Genomic DNA, 21744 nt, shown 5'->3' on the forward strand with positions numbered 1-21744 from the left:
GGGGAGTCTTCACCAGTGCCTCCTCCCTACCCATCAATCTCTAGGTAACTAGGAGTCCTAGCAAGAGCCTTACCTAGCACCCAGAACTTCTTATTACAAAAGGAATTGTAATTTTGTTGTTGTCTGTCTTTTCTGGTAACATATGTTCTGTGAAAAGATTGAAGTTGTCAAGGACTTCATTCTTCTTGGATCAACTATCAACACTCGCGGAAGTAGCAGTCAAGAGATCAGACGACGTATTGCACTGGGTAAATCTGCTGCGCAGGAACTTTTTAAAGTATTGAAGAGCAGAGATGTCAGCTTGAGGACTAGGGTGCGCCTGACCCAGGCCATTGTGTTTTCAATAGCCTCATATGGATGCGAAAGCTGGACAGTGAATAAGGAGGATCGTAGAAGAATTGATGCCTTTGAGTTGTGGTGTTGGAGGAGAATACTGAGGGTGCCATGGACTGCCAAAAAAACCAATAGATCTGTTTTGGAAGAAGTGCAACCAGAGTGCTCCTTGGAGGCCAGGATGGCTAAGCTTCGTCTCTCCTACTTTGGACATGTAGTCCGGAGGAAACAATCGTTGGAGAAGGATGTCATGCTGGGTAGGGTGGAGGGTCAGAGAAAAAGAGGAAGACCTCCAACGAGATGGATCGGCCAGGTGGCATCATTGATGGACTCGGGGGTGGCAGCGGTGGTGAGGTTGGCCCAGGATCGAGCATTGTTTCGTTCTGCTGTGCATGGGGTCGCTATGAGTCGGTTCCCACTCGATGGCACCTGACAACAACAACAACAACATGTTCTGTGAGGTCAGGGGTCACATCTATGTTGTTGCCCACTGTATTTCTCGTGCCTGGCATGCTCTTAGGTAGGCAAAACAGAAAGAAGAAACAAGTGAGCTGAACATTTTCAATGGCTCCAATGCTTTCTCTCCCACCTGATCTGTCTTTGCCCCCATTTCCACCTATGAAATTCCTACCCAAACCACACGCATGCACATATAAAAACTGAATTTATGATGAAGGTAACACTATAGTACAAGGAAGAAAGGATGATCTTCTAAAAAAATTAAAAATGGTACTGGGGAAATTGACTCTGTATATGGAACAAAAGTCTCTTGGACCCTACCTCGCACATATGTTGTTTGTTGATGCTAAGTGACACTGTCTAAGGTTTCCAAGGAGCAGCTGGTGGGTTTGAATCACTGGCTACGCAGTTAACATTCTAGTGCTTATCCTACAACGCCATACTAGGACTCCACCACACATACATAATCATTCAATTCATTTCATATATATCTAAATGTAAAAAGTGAACCAAGACTTTTGGAAAACATAAGAGAAAATCGTTATGACCTTGAGGCAGGCAAAGATTTCTTAAAAAAGGATACAAAAAGCATTAACTACAAATGAAAATCTCGATTAATCCACATTCAGATAAAAAACTTAAGTTCATGAAAAAAGAGTTAAAAAAAAAGAAAGCTACAGAGTAGAAAAACAATAGAGAAGATTAACGAAACAAAAGTTGTTTATTTGAAAAGATTAAAACCCTGACAAACCTCTAGCTGGACTGATCAATAAAACGAGAAGACTGAGACACAAATTTACCTTGGTGTGTCTTTTGCTGTATATATTCTCAACAACAGTTACAAGATAAAAAATTTTAAATGTTCAAATTACCAATTTTTCAAAAAGAAATAAAAAGGATTGTAAGTAAGAACTATGAAAAATTGTAGGCCAACAAATTAGCTAACCTAGATGAAACAGACAAATTCCTAGGAAGACACAGACTAACAGAATTGACTCAATTGAAGAAGATATAGAAAATAAGAAGACATTGAATTAGTAATAATCATAAGCAAATCTTCCCATGAAGGAAAGCTAAGACTTGGTTGGGTTAACTGGCAAATTCTACTAAATGTTTAAGGAAGAATTAATACCAATCCTTCACAAACTTTTCCAAAAAAGAGGAGTGAATACATCCCAGCTTAAAATGACTTTGACACCAAGTCCACTCACGAGCCACTCCTCAGAAATCCTGTACAGGGTTGTTATGAATCGGAACTGACTCGACAACACTTAACACTGGAAACCTATGGACCAGTATTGCTTATGTATGTATAGAAGCAAAAATCCTCAACAAAATAATAGCAAACAGAGTCCAGCCGTATATAAATGGGATTTTACACTAGGGGCAAAATGTGATCTATCCCAGGAATGCAATGTTGATTTAACATTAAAATTAAGTATGAATACCTTGCTCATAAAATAAAGGAAAAAAATTTATTCATCATCTCAACAGATACAGAAAAAGTATTTGACACAATCCAATGTCATTTTATGGAAAACCAAACAAAAGCACTCAACAAAGTACAACAGAAATAAACGTTGTCAATCTAATAAAGAGCACCTGGGAAGGAAAATACACTGACTCGCAAGGTCGTTTGAATCACAAGGTTGGTGGTTCAAACTCATGAGTCACTCCTCAGAAATTCTATATAGGGTCATTATGAGTCGGAACTGACTCAATGGCACTTAATAATGACAACAACAGGAAGAACCCACATCTAACTCCATACTTAAAGGTGAAAGACTGGATGTTTTCCTTTAAGAGCAAAAAAGACGACAAAGATGCCCACTCTCACCAAGTCTATTCAATACTGTACTAGAAGGTTCTAGTCAGAACAGTTAGGAAAATAAATAATAAATGGAAACCATCCACATTGGAAAGGAAGAAATAAAATTATCTATCTACCTACCTAAGGAGCTCTGGTAGCATAGTGATTACAAATTGGGCTGCGAACCACAAGGTCAGCAGTTCGAAACTACCAGTTGTTCCACGGGAGAAAGATGAGGCTGTCTGCTCTTGTAAAGATTTACAGCCTCGGAAACCCTGTACGGGGTCGCTATGAGTCGGAACTGACTCAACGGCACATAACAACAACAACAACCTACCTGTCTACTTACCTACCTATGTAGCTACCAAAATGTTCATTGTTGCACTATTTCTTATAGACCTCAAATGGAAACAACTTTTAAGAAAACCAAACGTAGAACGGACAAAGAAAATGTGGTTATAGCCACATAATGAAATATGATCACTAGAATGAGAATAAATGATCTTCAACTACATGTCTTAATAGGAACAAGGATTAAAACCACAATGTTGTGTAAACGCAGCCATAAAAAAAAAAAGTACACACTACATTATTCTCTTTACAAAGGTTCAAAAACAAACAGCATTGTTGGATGTTGGAAGTCAGGAGAGTGGTTGCCATTTGTGGGAGGTAAGTAGAATAGGGGCAGGCAAAGGGAGGCTTCTGGGGTACCAGTAATGTTTTGTTTTTTGTTTTTTTTTCCCCAGTAATGTTTTATTTCTTGATCTTTATGCCAGTTATGTGAGTGTACTTAGTTTGTAAAAATTCATTGATAAATTGCTACATCTTGATGAACTTGACCTATATTCATGGAGGTAGTAACTCAAATACCAGCAAAGAGGGAATGAGTCTTCACATCAAGTATCAATGCTATCCCCTCTGTATTAGGAACGGGCAACTTACACACTGGCTACCTAAAATGAGGGGCAAATAAAGGCTCGACAAGTGACTGGCTTACAAGGTTTCAAGAGGGAGTTTAGTTAAGAGTGTGGGGGGGAAGATAGAGTCCCCACTGAATAGTTTTCATCTTATCTAGATGGGTCTGGTAAAAAGAGATGGGGATAAGATTCTTATGATTCAATAGTGAGTAATTGTTATCATGACTAATTGTGACTGTCACAATTGAAAAGGTAGAAGTTTTGTAACAAAAACGGGGGAGTAGTTAATCTTACAGTCTGGAAAAAGAGGACCCTAGGAGTCCTGGTGTGGTGCTGTGAGTTAGTTAATGCACCAGACTGCAAAGCAGTTTGAACTGCAAGGTTGATGGTTCGAACTCACCAGCTGCTCCTTGGAAACCCTTTATAAGGTCGCTATGGGTCAGAATCAACTCGACCGTACTTAACAACAACAAGGACCATCAAGGGAGAAGAGCACAAGCAGAAAGCGGTACCTTATCCAGAGAAACAGCGACACCAGAGATGGAGGCAGAGATGGGGACATGGAGAGAGGGAGCAGCTGAGGACTCTAGAGAGGGACTGAGAGCTGGCAGCTAGGAGGCAGGCTTGCAGAATGTGCCCTTTGCTGGTGTAAATTATTACATATGCTTAAGTGTTTAAAGGAGAAAAAAAAAAGAGCTAAAATGAATAGAGAGAAATACTGTTAACTGATGGTACATGGAGGGGATTATAATCATTGTAATGAAACAAAGTATATGATTTTTTTAATGTAAAACTGATGATATGCCCTGTAAACTTTCACTCAATTTACAATAAAAACAAACAAACAAACAAACAAAATTCATTGAGCTGAGTGCACACACACACACACACACACGTGTGTGTGTATGCTGTACTTCAATAAAAGACAAAAAACAACCAACCAACCACTAAAAACTATGATTAAAAATTACTACCAATTCTTCATTGCTTTTTTGAACTCCCTCCTCAATTACATTCACAAAGATACATTCATAAAATCTCTGGGATACATAGTTGGAGGCTACTCTACTCCTCTGTGATTTCACAGCACTCTGACATCCTTGACTTCTTAGCCCTACCTGGAACATTGGAGAACTAGATAGCAGTGCCAGCGCTTTCCAGGTGAGTGATTATGAACATGGTCCCCATAGTCACACTTAGATGCAAGAGGGCAGAGTTAATCTCAGTGCTATGCTGCCATATCAAATTTCATTGCTGCTATTGTTTGGGCATAGCTTATATAGTCAAGTCCTTGGACAGTAGCTTCTGGACACCTACTGACCCTACCACTGCTACCAGAACCCCTGATGTTGCTGCCTCTTAAAAGAAGGTGCCAACACCTGCCACCAGAATAGATTCTACACAGTTCCTGCCCCTTTAGTTACCAGCTTCTGGATTCAAACTCCATTGCAGAGCCTGCTTCATATACTCTTGTCCTAGTTGCAAGGGACTCTGTGAAAGTGAGTTTCTGCCTTAAAAAAAAAAAGCTTTTATAGAAGTAGGTGGTTTCGCTTTTTAAAATAGAGGATTCCCTAAACAGGGGCAGGGTCACTTAAAGAATGACAAATGTCCATTGCATCATCCAACATGGTTAAACCTGGAGGACCTCACAACATGGTTGAACCTTGAGGACATGGTTGAACCTGGAAGACAAAGTGACTTCCCTGAGCATATATCCTCTTTCACAAAATTAGAGATGATAAGAGCTCTTACATATGAAAGTTGTAAGAGTTAAAAGAGTTTATGAGTATAAAGGTCCCATCATATGTTGGGCACATTGTAGGAGCTTGTTGTTGTTGTTGTCAAGTGCCGTTGAGTTGGTTCTGACTTATAGTGACCTTGTACAGGGTTTCCAAGAGGCAGCTGGTAGGTTTGAACTGTTGACCATGTGGTTTGTAATCAAGTGCTTTTCCTACAGTATAACACCAGGGAGGAGCTTAGTTTATGATAGTTGCCATTATACATGCTTTGGGTTTCATTCTAACACCTTCTACACTCCTGAGTTCCCTAAACTTTGACATCTCAGCACCTTGATCATTAAACTGTAGACTGTGAAATGGAATTCCTTTTATTAGAGCAAGTCACCAAGTTTTCTAACTCATAGTAAAGCCTGTTGATGGCAGCCCACCTTTTTTTTTTTTTTTTTAGATTAGTCTTTAGAAGTGATAATGTAATGCTCAAAAGGGCTCAGCCTTTCCAGTAGGGAAAGGAAGTTTATGAAAAAGGTTAGCGTGGGACTTTCAGCAAGATGTCAGACTAAGCCGAAAAACAAGCAGAAAAAAAAAAATCCAGAGAAAGCCTAAGAGTCATGTGGGACACCATGAAGAGGAATAACTTATGGGTGATTGGAATTCCAGAATGGAAGAGACAAGCACAGAGAAAATTGTTGAAGAGTTGTTGGAAGAAAACTTACCTAATATCATGGAAGATGAGAAGATAAGCATATAAGGAGCTAAGCAAACCCAAAACAGGATAGATCCCAACAGAAAATCACCAAGAATATCATAATCAAAGTTTCCAAAATCGAAGACATGGAAAGAATCCTGAGAAAACTTTGGGAAAAACAAAAAGCTCCCTACAAAGGAGAATCAATAAGACAAAGCTCTAATTTCTCAGCAGAAACCAGGCAGGCAAGAAGGCAATGGATGACATATCCAAAACTCTGAAAGAAAAAGATTGCCAACCAAGAATCATATACCCAACAAAGCTGTCCCTCAAATATGACGATGAAATTAGGATAGCTCCTGAAAAACAGAAATTAAAGGAATTTATAATGACCAGACCAACTTTACAAACACCACCCAGAAATCAATCCAGATATATAAGGATTTAAAATAAAACACACCTACAAGACTGAACATAGGGAACCAGAGATAACAATGTATAATGAATTCAACTACAAAGCAAAAAGAGGGAGTAGTGTAGAACAGAACTTCCAAATGGTGAGGAAGTCAAGTAGATTTCAAGATAAAACAGACTGTTTTAAGCAGGAAAAAAATGAATCAATTACAGGGTAACCTCAAAGAAAACACACCTGCCCATTAAAATAAGAGGAAAATAAAAAAGATTTAGTAACTTTAGCACAACAGAAATGAAAATAACAATAAAACCCAAAAATAAAATGAACTCAACATAGAAAATTATGTGGAACAAAGACTCCAACAGCACCACAAAAAACACATACAGAAAAACAGCAACAATCAATTCATACCTATTGATAGTTACACTGAATGTAAATGGATTAAATGTTCCAGTTAAGAGACATAAAAAGCAAAATGGATAAGAAAACAGGATCCTTCATTATACTGTCTGCAAGAGACATATCAAAAAGATGGAGACAGTCGAAATACCCATCAGTAGAAGAATAGTTAAAGAAATTGGTATATACACACAATGGAATACTAGAAAACGTTGCAGAATAATGCTGAATCTGTGAAACACCTCACAACATGGTTGAACTTGGAGGACATTACGCTGAGTGAAATTAGTCAATCACAAAAAGACAAACATTGTAGAAAGTTTTCTTGTTAAAGAAAAAAATCTATGATGGTTACATGGAGAGGTATGGGAAGGAAAAATTATTCACCGTCTAGAGGGTAGACCCGTGTAACATGGTGACAAGACAGGCAATATACAACAAGAGGGAGGTTAGCAGAGGAAAGATGAAGACACCAGGAAACACAGGGAGGAAGGCAACAGTTAAAGTGACTAGAGGTAAATGCTAATGCTGTTAACTGTTAGTATGTGGAGGCGATTGCAGCCATGTAATGAAGCAGAGTGTATGGTTTGTTGAATGTAAAACTGATGATCTGCAATGAAAACCTTCACTCAACTTACAATAAAAAGTTAAAAGAAGAAAGAAAGAAAAGATTAGCTCTAATCTTAATTGAAATCAACTCCACAAATGTGTGATTGAAACATTTTTATTTTAAAAACATTTTTCCTTAAGCGTTTAATATCTTTTATTGATTCAGTGGCCAAATAAGGCAGCTTCTGCTCAGGTAAGAAAGGCACGTTATCAGAAACAAAATACATAACTGCGTTGTAAGATCCCTGCCACACGAGACCAGCTGCAGACTGCTTGGGGGCAGGGACCATGTCTTATTTAATGTGTTTAGTAGCACCTCAATTTGCACATAGGAGCCCTGAAAAGATGTTTATTGAGTTTATCTTCATTAGTTAAAAACAAGGCACTAAACCTTTTACTCTGTCTCCACTTTGATACTCCACTTCCCCGTTTTTTCCTCTAATTTCAACCCTTCATTTACTTGAAGAACATTCTATTAAAGGATAACCAAGGAAGATTCTACTGTGGGCAGAAGAATTTGGGTTTTGGGGTAGAACTTTCTAAGCAATGATTTTTTTCTTTAAGCAGAATATACTTAGGGGAGCACGTCTGTTTAGATAGATGTTGTTCCTACTTTTGCTTCTTGGGCCTAAGTGGTAGGGTGATTGAAGCAGGCAAGAATCCTTCAAGAATTTAGAAAAAACTCTCTTGGCTGCAATCGTGGAAGTGCAAAGGAGACCAGCAAAGTGGCTTTGCTCTCACTTTCAGCCTGCAAGTAGGCACCTAACCTGCCCTCAGACACTGTGACAAGCCTGCCCTCCTCTGGCTCAGCCCACAAAAGAATCCTGCTTGTCTGCCAGGCTGACAGCAAAATGTAACAAAAAGTTGACCTTTGGAGGCAGAGTGTTCTGATTTTGAGTCACGACTTTGCAACTCACTAGCTGTGGGACTTTGGGCAAGCGCCTTTCTGCTTGAGTCCCAATTTCGTATTTGCAAAAGGGCCATTTCCCATGGCTATTGGGAAAATGAAATCCTATGAGATCATTCCGGTGAAAAAAAGCACCTTGCAAAGTGATTGACACTTGATGGATAATTAAACATAGTAAGAAGAGGTGATTGGGGAGGAAGAATTTGCCAATATTTTTCTAGAATAGTTAAATATTTTTATAGTGGGGTGACATGAGCTGTGTGACCCTGGCTAAGTCCCCTTTCCTTCCTGAGCCTCAATTTCCCCTCAAAAGGGATTTCCAATCCCAAAAGGGAGAGATGCCCAGAATCTGAGGTTAAAAGGCAGAGAACATGTCACTTTCTGAAACAGAATAAGGATTTACTACCTTGTTTCTAAGATGCCATCAATTGTAAGATGCACAATTGATTTTAAAATGTCATTAACGGACCACCCATCAATTGTAAGACACATTCTGACTTCAGGATACTGCCGGCTGCCCTTTAGTGTGCATATAGCAAAGGAGCCCTGGCAACGCAATGGTTAAGTGCTCTCGATTCTAACTGAAAGGTGGATGGTTCAAACCCACCAGCCACTCCTCAGGAGAAAAGACCTGACCATCTGTTTCTGTAGAGATTGTTGTTGGGTGTAATCCAGTGAATTCGGACTCACAGTGACTCTACAGGACAGGGCAGAACTGTCCCTATGGTTTCCAGGGCTGTGGTCTCTATGGAAGCAGACAGTCACACCTTTCTCTGGCTGGTGGGTTTGGTTAGGGGTTAAGCACTTAGCCACTGCTCCACCAGGGACCTTCCTGTAAAGATTACAGCCTGGAGAATCCTATAGGGCCAATATGAGTAGAAATTAACTCAATAGCGGATAGCAACCACAGGGGCTAAGCACTATGTAAGGTGTTTTACTAAGACTTTGTTATAACTGAGTGAAGCAGGCGTTATCATTCCCACTTCATGGATTAGGAAACTGAGGAGGGAAAGGTTGATCATTTTCCCAGGGTCACACAGATAGAAGAGGGGCTTAGAAGACAGGTCTTCCTATTTCCAAATGTTTTTCCCTCTAAGTAGGGAAATACCTATCAATAATTACACTGAATGTAAATAGATTAAATGCTCTCGGTTACAAGAATCAAAGAAATCAGCTCTATACAGAAAAATGGTTTGTGAATATTGTCTGATACTTTCAATATTCCTTGAATCTCTGCAAGGTGACCTGGAAGGACAAGTTAACCAACAAAGTTGTAATCTAATCCATCTCCAAATACTGGTCTATGGAGGAAAGGTGTTCACAGTGTCAGGGTTGCTTGGAATTAAATACTTGTAACCAAGAAATGAGACTGGGTCAGGTTTGCTGACAGCCCTGGCCAGCCAGCAAGGCGGCCCCAGGCCCATGGACACTGTAGCCAGCTCAACCTAAAGGCTATTATTCCTCAAGGTCATGATTCCTTCCATTCTGATTCTTTGCTAATGAAACAGAAACCTCTTGAGAAGAATTCAGGCTTTCTTGCAACTTTTTTAAAGAGGGAAACATTCTGGCCAATAGTCAGGAACTAGCTAATGGTCATCTAGTACTGGGAAAAGGTGGTTTTCTGATTGGTCCAAGTTAGTTCCCCTGTGCCTGATGATGGGATTGAATGTGTTGTTCCACAGAGCTGTGAATTTGGCATCGCCTCTGAGATGACCCTAGTGGTGGACCCTGCTGTGAGATTTCAGAAGCATGCCTTGACAGCTGACTTTTGATCAGAAGGACTCAGTCTGTCTAGTAATAGTGTTTGGAGGAAGAGAGAGCCAAACCCACACCAATGGATTCCCAACATAGCTCTACCTCATCAGATGACAACAGAAGGTCCTACAGCTTTTTGGTAGGGTGGAAACAGGTACATGGGCAAAGTTAGGGGGGCAGACCAGGATGGGGTTGGGATTGCATGAAGCATCAGGAATTGCATGAAAGATTCTTCTGTCAACCTGACTGGAAGAGCTCATAGTGAAGCTGCCAGAGGAGAAATGGGCTTCTTGGTCTTGACTCTGGAGAAGGCTCTTTGAATGATGGCTGTGAGAGCGCAAGGTGGGGGTCACCGGTTCTCCATGTGGACGTCAACAGGGGTGAAGGTCACAGTTGTAGGCTGTTGACTGTTGTTGCTGCTCGGGCCCAGGGCCGAAGGGGAAGCTGGCTTGGGGCCCTTGGGTTCCAGCTCCCTCCTGGTCCTCATTCTCCTGTAAAGAGATACATACAATAGGTTGAATCTTAGCCCTCATATGCTGTGGAGAATGGACTCTGGGATTATGGTTCTGATGAAGAGATTAATATGCATCATTACTATATTACATTGCTTAATTGCCAATCCTGGTGTGGTGCTGCAAGTAAATGCACTGAACTGCAAGGTCTGTGTGAACCACAATGTCAGCGGTTCAAGCTCATGAGTCACTCCTCGGAAATCCTATCCAGGGTCGCTATTAGTCAGAAGCGACTCAACGGCATTTAACAACAGCCATCACCAATGATGACAGAATTTCACAACTGGAAAGGACCTTGTTGTTGTTGTTGTTAAGTGCCGTCGAGTCGGTTCCGACCCATAGCGACCCTGTACAGGGTTTCCGAGGGTGTAAATCCTTACGGGAGTAGAAAGCCTCATCTTTCTCCCGTGGAGCGCCTGGTAGTTTCGAACTGCTGACCTTAAGGTTCGCAGCCCGATTCGTAACCACTACGCTACCAGAAAGGACCTTAGCCATCAGCTAATGTGATGCTTCAATGTTGTGTTTAACCTAGGTTGGATATTTAACATTATTCTATTAACTAATGAATCAGGTGCCAGAGAGGTGACTGGATTACAGACAAAATGAAGATACTTACATTTTTTCTGTCCAAAGTTATAATGTGAAATAAACGTACAGACCCATTACATGGCTAAAATTTGTTAGACAATTCTAAGAACATTTTACATGGTGAAGAAGAGAATGCATGTAAAATGTACATCTCACTTTTCATTTCATGTACCACAAAATTAAGTGACAAAGAACAAAATTTAATTCTAATATCTATTATATATCTCACCTTGTTGGCACATCATAAATCTTTTTATAACATTTCCAATCTTCACAAAAGTTGCATGAGTAGCACAATGAACACCTGAATACCCTTCACCTAGATTCACCAAATGGTAATATTTTGCCTTATTTGCTCTCCTTATCTCTCCCTCTCCCTGTTTAAACACACACACACACACACACATACATACATGCACAATGTTTTTTTTTTTTCAAATTGCAAACCATTGGTGAGTTAGTTGTAGTCATCATATCACTTCATCTCTAAATAGCCTTAAGAAAAAAAGACAGTCTTCAATGTAACCATAGTGCAAATATCACACTCTGAGACGTTTCTGTGTTAAAGATGAAAAGATCAGTCCCAGAGAGACTAATTGATTTGGCTGCTTGTGATATTGCAAAGACTGAAGCCAGGTCTTTTCATTCCTAGCCCTGACATCAGTGAAAACAGGGTGATGCGAGAAGAGGCTCAGAGTTCCAGCAAAGACGGAGGGGGAATGAGAGTAAATATGCACATAGACCAAGAGGCAGTCATTTGAACAAACAAGGGGACACTGAATGGTTTAAAATCAGGAAAGGTGTGTGCCAGTGTTGTTTTCTTTCACCATACTTATTCAATCTGTAAACTGAGTAAATAATCTGAGAAGCTGGATTCTATGAAGAATAATGTAGCATTAGGATTGGAGGAAGACTCATTCATAACCTGTGATATGCAGATGATACACCTTCGCTTGCTGAAAGTGAACAGGACTTAAAATACTTACTGATGAAGATCAAAGGCTACAGCCTTCAATATGGGTTGTATCTCAATGTAAAGAAAACAAAAATCCTCAACACTCGACCAATAAATAACATCATGATAAATGGAGAAAAGATTGAAGTTGTTAAATACTTCGTTTTGCTTGGGTCTACTATCAACATTCATGGAAACAGCAGTCAAGAAATCAAATGACATATTGCATTAGACAAATCTGCTACACAAGACCTCTTTAAAGTGTTAAAGAGCAAAGATGTCAGTTTGAGGACTAAGGTGTGCTTGACTCAAGTTATGGTATTTTCAATAACCTCATATACATGTGAAAGTTGGGCAATGAATAAAGCAGACCGTAGAAGAATTGATGCATTTGAGTTTTGGTGTTGGAGGAGAATAGTAAAAATACCATGAACTTCTTGAAGAACAACAAAGCTCTGTTGGCAGAAGTGTAGCCAGAATGCTCCTTGGAAGCCAGAATGATGAGACTTCATCTCTCATATTTGGACTTGTTATCAGGAGGGACCAGTCCCTGCAGAAGGACATCATGCTTGGTAATGTAGGTCAGTGAAAAAGAGGAAGACCTCAACAAGATGAATTAACACAAGGCTAGCAACAATGGCTCTAACGTGACAACAATTGTTAGGATGGCGCGGGACCAGGCAGTATTTCGTTCTGTTGTGCATAGGGTTGCTATGAGTCCGAATTGACTCAATGGTACCTAACAACAACAACGTTATTATTATAATTACATATAATGGTGAGAATATTCACTTTCAAACTATACAGGCTAGATTTGAATTCCAAGGTTGCCAATCAGGCTTGAGTAACCTTGGGTACAAGGAGTCCTGGTGACAAATGGTTAGCAGCTGTGTCATTGGAGAAAAAGGTGGCAGCCTGCTTCCAAAAAGAGTACTGCCTTGGAAACCCTATGGGGCAGTTCTACACTGAACTGACTCAACAGCAATGGGTTATGGGTAACCTCGGGCATGTTATTCAGTCCTTCTACGTCTTAGCTTCCCTACCTATAAAATTGGGGATCATAATAGCAACTACTGTGTGGAGTTGCTGTGAGGATGAAATGATTTAATACATGTAAACAGCATAGAACCATGTCTGGCACATGGTAAGAAAACACTAAGTTAGTTACATGTACTAATAGTATTAGAAAAGCAATGCATGGTTACTAACTTGTCTTACATATTTTGTACTGTTGTAACAGAAATACCACACGTGAGATGCTTTAACAAACAGAAATTTATTTTCTCACAGTTTAGGAGTCTAGAAATCCAAAATCAGGGTCCTGGTTCTCTCTCTGTTGGCTCTGGGGGAAAGTCTTTGTCTCTTTGGCGTGCTTCCTGATTCCTTGGGGAGTCCCAGGTACTTCAGCATCTAGCTTCTCTCATCTCTCCTTGCTTTTTAATCTCTTATGAGTATATTGCAAAAGAGATGAACTCAAGACATGTTCTTGTTATTAAGTGCCGTCAAGTTGGTTCTATCTCATAGTGACCCTGTATAGGGTTTCCAAGCAGTCTGGTAGCGTAGTAGTTACGAGTTGGGCTGCTAACTTCAAAGTCAGCAGTTTGAAATTACCAGCAGTTCCACAGGAGAAAGATGAGGCTTTCTGCTCCCGTGAAGCTTTACAGCCTCAGAATACCTGTACAGGGTCGCTATGAGTTGGAACTGACTCCATGCATACCACCATCACCACCACCATAGAGTTTCTAAGGAGTGGCTGGTGAGCTTGAACCACCAACTTTCTAGTTCAAACCAATCTCGCAGTCCACAGCCTTGCATTAACCCACAGCGCCACACCAGGACTCCTCTCTACTAATCCTGACTCATTAATATAACAAAGACAACCCACTGCCAAATGGGATTATAACCATAGGTACATAGGTTAGGAATGACAACATAGATTTTTTGGGGGACACCATTCAATCCACAACACTAGTACTCAAAGACAGACACTATTCCTCCTTCCCACAAAAAACAGCTCACAATCCCACCTCCACTGTGTATCTCTCATTTTTCCTTGGGTATGAATGTGGTGTTGTGGGGTAAGCACTGGACTGCAAAATCAGTTTGAACTGCAAGGTCGGTAATTCAAACTCACCAGCCACTCATTGGAAATCCTATACTGGGTCACTACAAGTCAGAAAAGACTCAATGGCACTTAACAACAACAATAACAATTGGTATATGTAACCCATGTATGTGATTATAATGTACATAGTTTTGTCAATTTTGACAATGTATTGTAAATAGTTTTCCTCATCAGTAAATGCACTTCAATTATATCTCTGTATTTTTAACAGCTGCTTGTCTTTGATGTGGTTGTAATTATAGTCTTATTATTTTGATTTGTTCTCTCAAAATAGTAACCTTTTAGCAAAGTGGAAGTGATAACATATGAAGGGGCTGCAAAAAGTTTGTGGAAAATGGAATTAAAAGGTACTGGAATTTTCCACAAACTTTTTGATGCCTAGTCATAAAAATTAATTAATTCATCTTCACGTGGTCAAATAACATTATTGTATTTTTCTTTATCTGGTCCCCAAGTGTGGAGTCAGGGAATATACGCCTTCCAGTATGTGGCACCTAGACTACTTATGTGACAGGACCCAGAAGAGGGCCTTTCAGAGAAGAGAGCTGAAACATCCCTATATTATGTCTCAATTATATACAAGCATTCAGTATCGTGTTCAAAGTCATTATTATATTTTTAAAGCATTTTTCTAGGTACAAAAACATCTGGTCATTCTGAAGTTCTTCCAGTAGAACAGAGGTCAACAAAGGATCTCCAAAGGATTAGCGCATTTGATGATGGACTCATGGAAACTACTGGGCACACTGTTGGCACTCACAAATGTTAGTCCTTGTTTATTCTGACTTTGCTGAGGGGACCAAACCATCCCAAAGCCCAGGGCATCCCATACCTGTTGTACATCTTCAGCAGGATAAGAACCACGGTGAAGATGATGATGACAACCACTACGATGGCAGCGACGATGGCTCCAGAACCTGTGGAGAGGACGTGGGAAAGTGCCAACTCAGATACAGAGAAACACTCAAGGTACTAGGATGGGGAGACCTACTGGGACACTCTCCATCCCCCACCGGGCCAAGGGAAGACAAGACAGGGTGAGATGTCCTGGGAAACTCACCTCTGACCCATGACAGTGGCCCGTCTAGAGTGGCAGCATACCTCTACTCCAGCTGGGCTCAGAGGGTCATGTGCTCAGTACTTCACCTGCTAAAATGCTGCCTTAGGCCAAGTCTGACTCTCTGCAGTTGTTACCAGTCCAAGATAGCTTCAAATTTCTTTTGTGGAACAAAAACAAAACAACCTCCCTTCTTTTTGACAAAACTCAAAAGCATAAAAATGACCACTTTTCTGGTCAGAAAGAGACTGGTGGAAGCCGAGACTGTGGACTTTGGCTACTCTTCAGGTCTAGAACTGAACTCACCTCACCCCATGCTTCAATTTTCAGTCACGCAATAGATAGGTATGTAGTGGGAACAATAACACTAATAAGATATGCACATTATAGAATGGTCAAAAAAAAAAAGGAAAAGGCTCTGAAGGATTGGGAAAAAGGAGGAATGGAAACAAGAAAAACAGGAAGTATGTGGCATAGATAAGTGATTTTACACTGAGGGGACTGCAATCATTGAAAAGAAACAAAGTGTATGGTTTGTTGAACGTAAAGTTGATGGTCTGCTCTGTAAACTTTCAACCAATTCATATGAAAACAACCCAAAAAAATCAGTTGGGTTTGCAGTACAGTGAATGACCTAATATGGTCCTTCTAGCCAAAGTCTTTGTAAGCCCCACCAAATGATCAGGTGGTGTTGTGTTGACAAGATGTTGTTGTTAAGTGCCTTTGAGCCGGTTCTGATTCATATTGAACCTGTATAGGGCTTCGAAGGAACAACTTGTGATTTTTGAACTATCGACCTGGTGGTTCAAACCTACTTTTCAGTCCATTGCTTATCCTACAGTGCCACACCAGTAAATGGGTGGTGTTTGTGGCACATCAAGGGGATTGGATAGCCTAATAATGTAAATATGGTACATGGTACCTTTGTAATTGTCATTGTTGTTAGGTGTTGTTGAGTCAGTTCTGACCTATAGTGATCCTATGCACAAAAGAACAAAATATTGCCCAGTCCTATGCCATCCTCACACAAGGAGCTCTGGTAGCGTAGTGGTTACGAATCGGGCTGTAAGCCGCAAGGTCAGCAGTTCGAAACTACCAGTGGTTCCGCGGGAGAAAGATGAGGCGGTCTGCTCCCGTAAAGATTTATAGCCTCGGAAACCCTGTGTAGGGTCGCTATGAGTCGGAACCGACTCCACGGCACTTAACAACAACAACAACATGCCATCCTCACAATTGTTATGTTAGAGACAATTGTTGCTGCCATCGTGTCAGTCTGTCTTGTTGGGCATCTTCCTCCACTTCGTTGACCCTCCATTTTACCAAGTATGAACATGTCCAAAGAATGAGAGACAAAGTCTTGCCATCCTCATTCTAAGGAGTATTCTGGTTGTACTTCTTCCAAAAGAGATGTGTTTGTTCCTTTGGCAGTCCATAGTACTTTTAATATTTTTCACCAACATCATAATTCAAATGCATCAGTTCATCTATAGTCTTCATTATTCATTTTCCAACTTTCACATGCCTATAAAGCAATTGACAATACCATGGCTTAGGTCAGGCACACGTTAGTCTTCAAACTGACATCTTTGATCTTTAACACTTTCAAGAAGTTTTTTGCAACAGATTTGTCTAATGCAATATGTCTTTTGATTCCTTGACAGAATGTTGTGAATCCAAGCAAAATGAAGTCTTTAACAAACTCTCATCTTTTCTCTGTTTATCAAGTTATTTATTGGCCCAATGGCAAGGATTTTTATTTTCTTTACAATGAGGTACAACCAAAACTGAAGACTGTGGTCTTTGATCTTCATCAGTAAGTATTTGAAGTCCTCTTCACTTTCAGCAAGCAAGGTTGTATCATCTGCATATCACAGGTTGTGAATGAGTCTTCCTCCAATCCTAATGCTATATTATTCTTCATATAATCCATCTTCTCAGATTATTTGCTCAGTATACAGATGAGTAAATATGGTGAAAGGATACAATTTTGGCATATACCTTTCCTGATTTAAAATTCTTCAGTATCTCCTTGTTCTTTTTTAACAACTGCCTCTTGGTATATTTACAGGTTCCTCATGAACACAATGAAATGTCCTGGAATACCCATCTTTTGCAATGTTATCCATAGTTTATTATGATCCACACAAGTTGAATGTCTTTGCATAGTCAATAAAGCATAAGTAAACATTTTTCTGGTACTGTGTTTTCAGGCAAGATCCATCTGACATCAGCAATGATATCCGTAGTTCCACATCCTCTTCTGAATCTGGTTTGAATTTCTAGTAGCTGTCTGTCTATGTACTGCTGCAACCATTAAAAAAATTATCTTCAGGAAATTTTACTTGCATGGGATGCTAATGATATTGTTGGATAATTTCTGAATTCCAAATGTTTGTTATTTATATAAAAATTTTAAAAAATTCTTATTTCATTGGGTCGCCTTTCTTTGCAATGGACACAAATATATGTAGATCTCTTCCATTGGTTGGCTAGGTAGCTGTCATTCACATTTCTTGATATAGACCAGTGAGCACTTCCAGCACTGCATCAGTTTGTTGAAACATTTCAATTTGTATTTCATCAGTTCCTGGAGCTTTGTTTTTCCATTCTCCCATAACAGTTTGTTTAACCAATCTTCTGTTAATGGGATGTTTCCATCCAGTCTTCTACTATCTGACTGTTGACTGGTGCATTTAATCCATTTGCATTCAGTATAATTATCAAAAGGTACAATTGATTGCTGTCATTTTGTTGTGTGTTCTTTTGTGTGCTGCTGGTTTCTTTGTTGCACATAATTTTCTGAGCTGAGTTCATTTTGTTTATGAGTTCTATTTTCATTTTCATTTCTATTAGGTTGTTTGCTAAATCTTTCTGATTTTCCTTTTATTTTGATGCCTTGGTGTGGCAATGTAGGATTAGCACTGGACTACAAACAACAAGGTTGGCAGTTCAAACCCACCAGTTACTCCTAGAAAACCCTCTATAGGGTTCCTATGGACGGCATTGCAGAGGATAATTTTTCCAGAACACTTAATTGTGCTCATGCGGAACCTGTTCATAGACCAAGAGGCAGTCATTTGAACATAACAATGGGACACTGAATGGTTTAAAATCAGGAAAGGAGTGCGCCAGGATTTTATTGTTTCACCAGATTTATTCAACCTGTATGCTGAGCTAATAACCCAAGAAGCTGGATCATATGAAGGAGACCATGGCATCATGACTGGAAGAAGATTCTTTAACAACCTGCGACATGCAGATCGTACAATTTTGCTTGCTGAAAGCAAAGAAGACTTAATATACTTACTGACAAAGAACAAAGCCTTTGGTATAAGTTGAACCTCAATGTAAAGAAAACAAAAATCCTCACTACTGGATCAATAAATAACATCTTGATAAATGGAGAAAAGATTGAAGTTGTCAAAGAGTTCATTTTACTTGGATTCACCCTAAATGCTCATGGAAGCTTCAGTCAACAAATCAAATGATGTATTGCATTAGGGAGATCTGCTGCACAAGACCTCTTTAAAGTATTGAACAAAGATGTCAGTTTGAGAATGAAGGTTTGCCGGACCCAAGCCATGGTATTATCTATAACTTTATATGCATGTGAAGGTTGAAGAACGAATAAGGGAAATTGTAGAAGAACTGATTCATTTGAGTTATTGTGTTGGAGAAGAATATTAAAAATACCTTGGACTGCCAAAAGAGCAAACAAATCTGTGTTGGCAAAAGTACAACCAGAATGCTCTTTAGAAGCCAAGATGGCTAGACCTCAACTCTCATACTTCAGACATGTTATCAAGAGGGTCCCGTTCATGGAAAAACACATCACGCTTGGTAAATTGGGTGAGCAGCAAAAAAGAGGGAGTAATGCGTGCAAGCAGAACAATGACTGTGAGGTTGACACAGGACTTGGTAGTATTTTGTTCTGTTTTGCATAGGGTCACTATGAGTCGGAATCAAGTTGATGACACCTAACGACAACAACAAGGTTTGTTTTACTTTAAATACCTGGATTGAGTGCTGGGTGGTGTTGTCAATCTCACGTTGTTGTCTGCTGTTGTTGATTCTTAATCCAAAGAACACATTATAATACTTTTTTTGTAAAGTTGCTTTGGTTTTTACAAATTTCTTTAATATCTGGAAGTGTCCTAACTTAACTATTGTATTTAAGGGACAGTTTTGCTGGATATATGACTTTTGGTTGGCAATTTTTTTCTTTCACAGTTTTTTATGTCATCCCATTGCTTTCTTGCCTGCATGGTTTCTTCTTGGAAATCAGAGCTTAGTCTTATTGGTTCTTCTAGGTAGGTAATTTTCATTTTTCCTGAGCTACACTCAGGATTCTTTACTCGTCTTTGGTTTTGGAGAGTTTGGTTATGATATGTCTTGATGATTTTCTTTTGGAATCTATCCTGTCTTGGGTTTGTTCAGCTTCTTGTGTGCTTACCTTCTTGTCTTTCATGATGTTAGGAAAGGTTTCTTCCAACAATTCTTCACACTTTTCTCTGCTTTTTTTTTTTGTCTCTCTCTGTTCTGGAATTCTGATCACCCATAAGTTATTTCTCTTCATTTTGTCCCACATTGCTCTTAGATTTTCTTTAGAGTTTTCATTCTTTTTTCCCCTGATTGTTCTAGCATACTAGTATTGAGAGATTTATATTCAAGTTCATTCATTCAGATTTCCATTTCTTCGAATGTACTCCTCCTTTGGCCTCTCAACGTATTGTCCACTTCTGAAATATTATTAGTCTTCTGAGTTTCTAATTGCAGGTTTGTATTGTTCCAAAAATTGCATTCATTTTGCCTGTTTTTTCTTGTAGTGTTTTCCTGAATTCTTCTAAAGTTCTTTCCTATGTTCTCCTTGCTTTCCTGCCAATCCTTTGAAGGTACTAAAAATACATTCTTTTGACTTCTTTTTCAGTTAGTTCCATTACCTTTTCTTCCTCAGAAACATGTTCTGACTCTGCATCTTGGTCATTTGTTTGAGCCATCCTCTCTCATTGCTCCTTGTGAGCTAATATTGTCTCTTGCCTTTGGGACATTGTGGTATTGTCATATTTGTATTTAATTGATGATTATATGTAGATGTGTTCTTAGGCTCTCACCAGCTATCTCCTGTGTATGTTAGAGAATGGAAGTGTGTGCACCATGATCTGCTCAATGCTCATGCACCTCCGTTTCAGGTGGTGTGGATGGTGTTGGCTGCTGTCTATCATAGATCAGGTAGTAGAGTAGCTAGTATTGGCTCTTGTCCAGTGGGTGGAGCTGTATAGGCATGGTTGTAGTCTCCTGTCAGGGAAGAAAGAGTAGAAACACCCCCTCTAACACACACAAGAAAACAAAACAGAGTAAACAAATAAGCAACCAACAGTGAAAAGTGAAAATAATAAAGGAGAAAAAAGAAATAAAAACAGGCAACAACTAGAAAAAATATATATAATAACTAAAAAGAGAAAAGAGGGACAGGAAAATGGAGTTGTAAAACAGAAAACTAAGTGATAACATAAACGGAAGAAACAAAGACAGAAAATCCAGGGATAGGGAAGAGAAATCAGAAAGAGAGTTGTTGTTGTTGTTAAGTACCCAGGAGTCAGTTCCGATTCATAGTGACCCTGCATGGGGTTTCCGAGGTTATAAATCTTTACAGGAGTAAAAAGCCCCATCTTTCTTCTGTGGAATGGCTGGTAGTTTCAAACTGCCAACCTTGAGGTTAGCAGCCTGACTCGTAACCACTATGCTACCAGAGCTCTTTGAGAAAGAGAGTAGAGAGCAGTAAAAAGGAAATAGAAGAAGAAGGATAACATGAAACAGAAGAAGGAAAATCAAAAGCAGAAACAGAAAGGATAAAATTCAAGGAAATTCAAAGAGAAGAAGGAGAAGAAAGAATAAACAAAAACAATGAAACTACAAAAGGAAAAACTAGAAAACAAAAACAAACCCAACTGTGTAGCTGCTGGACTTGGAGAGAAGAAAACCCTGGGAAACTCCTGTCATCTTAGCAGCTCACGAGGTGGATGTGGGAGGGATGTGACAGTGGAGTTCCTGGTCCTCCGTAGATGGAGTTCCTATAGGCCTAGGTGTTATCTATGTTCAGGGCACTCAGTTCAGAAGGCCCTTGATGGGGCTGGCGTCAGTGTCCATTAGGACCACAGGAAAGGGTGTTTGGTTGTGAGGGTTTCTGTGAGACTAGGATTGGTCTGATGGCTCTTCAGGTTCTGTAGGTGTGGAGCCCACCTGAACCCAGGCATCAAGGCAGCACAGTCAGCCCCCATCTCACGTTGGCATGGCTCACAACCACAGGGCTCTGACTTCTCAGAGGCCACGATCTGTGCTGGATGAGGATGAGGATGGGATCTGGACATACCTCTTGTCACCAGGGTTGTTGTTGTTGTTAAGTGCCATCGAGTCAGTTCCGACCCATAGCGACCCTGTACAGGGTTTCCGAGGGTGTAAATCTTTACGGGAGTAGAAAG

The 21744-nt window shown here is 39.9% G+C and overlaps 1 protein-coding gene across 1 annotated transcript in view; it reads right to left on the bottom strand.

Moving 5' to 3' along the window:
- Positions 1-10359: 10359 nt before the first annotated feature.
- NCMAP (noncompact myelin associated protein) overlaps positions 10360-21744 on the bottom strand; it is a 20195-nt gene continuing 8810 nt past the window's right edge. The window contains exons 2-3 of the mRNA XM_006862290.1: positions 15041-15125; positions 10360-10519 (exon numbers count right to left, since the gene is read on the bottom strand). Coding sequence (XP_006862352.1) covers positions 10378-10519; positions 15041-15125 — 227 coding nt within the window. The 3' untranslated portion in view covers positions 10360-10377. The remainder of the gene's footprint in view (positions 10520-15040; positions 15126-21744) is intronic.

This window comes from Chrysochloris asiatica, unplaced genomic scaffold (genome assembly GCF_000296735.1).
Source record: "Chrysochloris asiatica unplaced genomic scaffold, ChrAsi1.0 scaffold00047, whole genome shotgun sequence".
NCBI lineage: Eukaryota > Metazoa > Chordata > Mammalia > Afrosoricida > Chrysochloridae > Chrysochloris > Chrysochloris asiatica.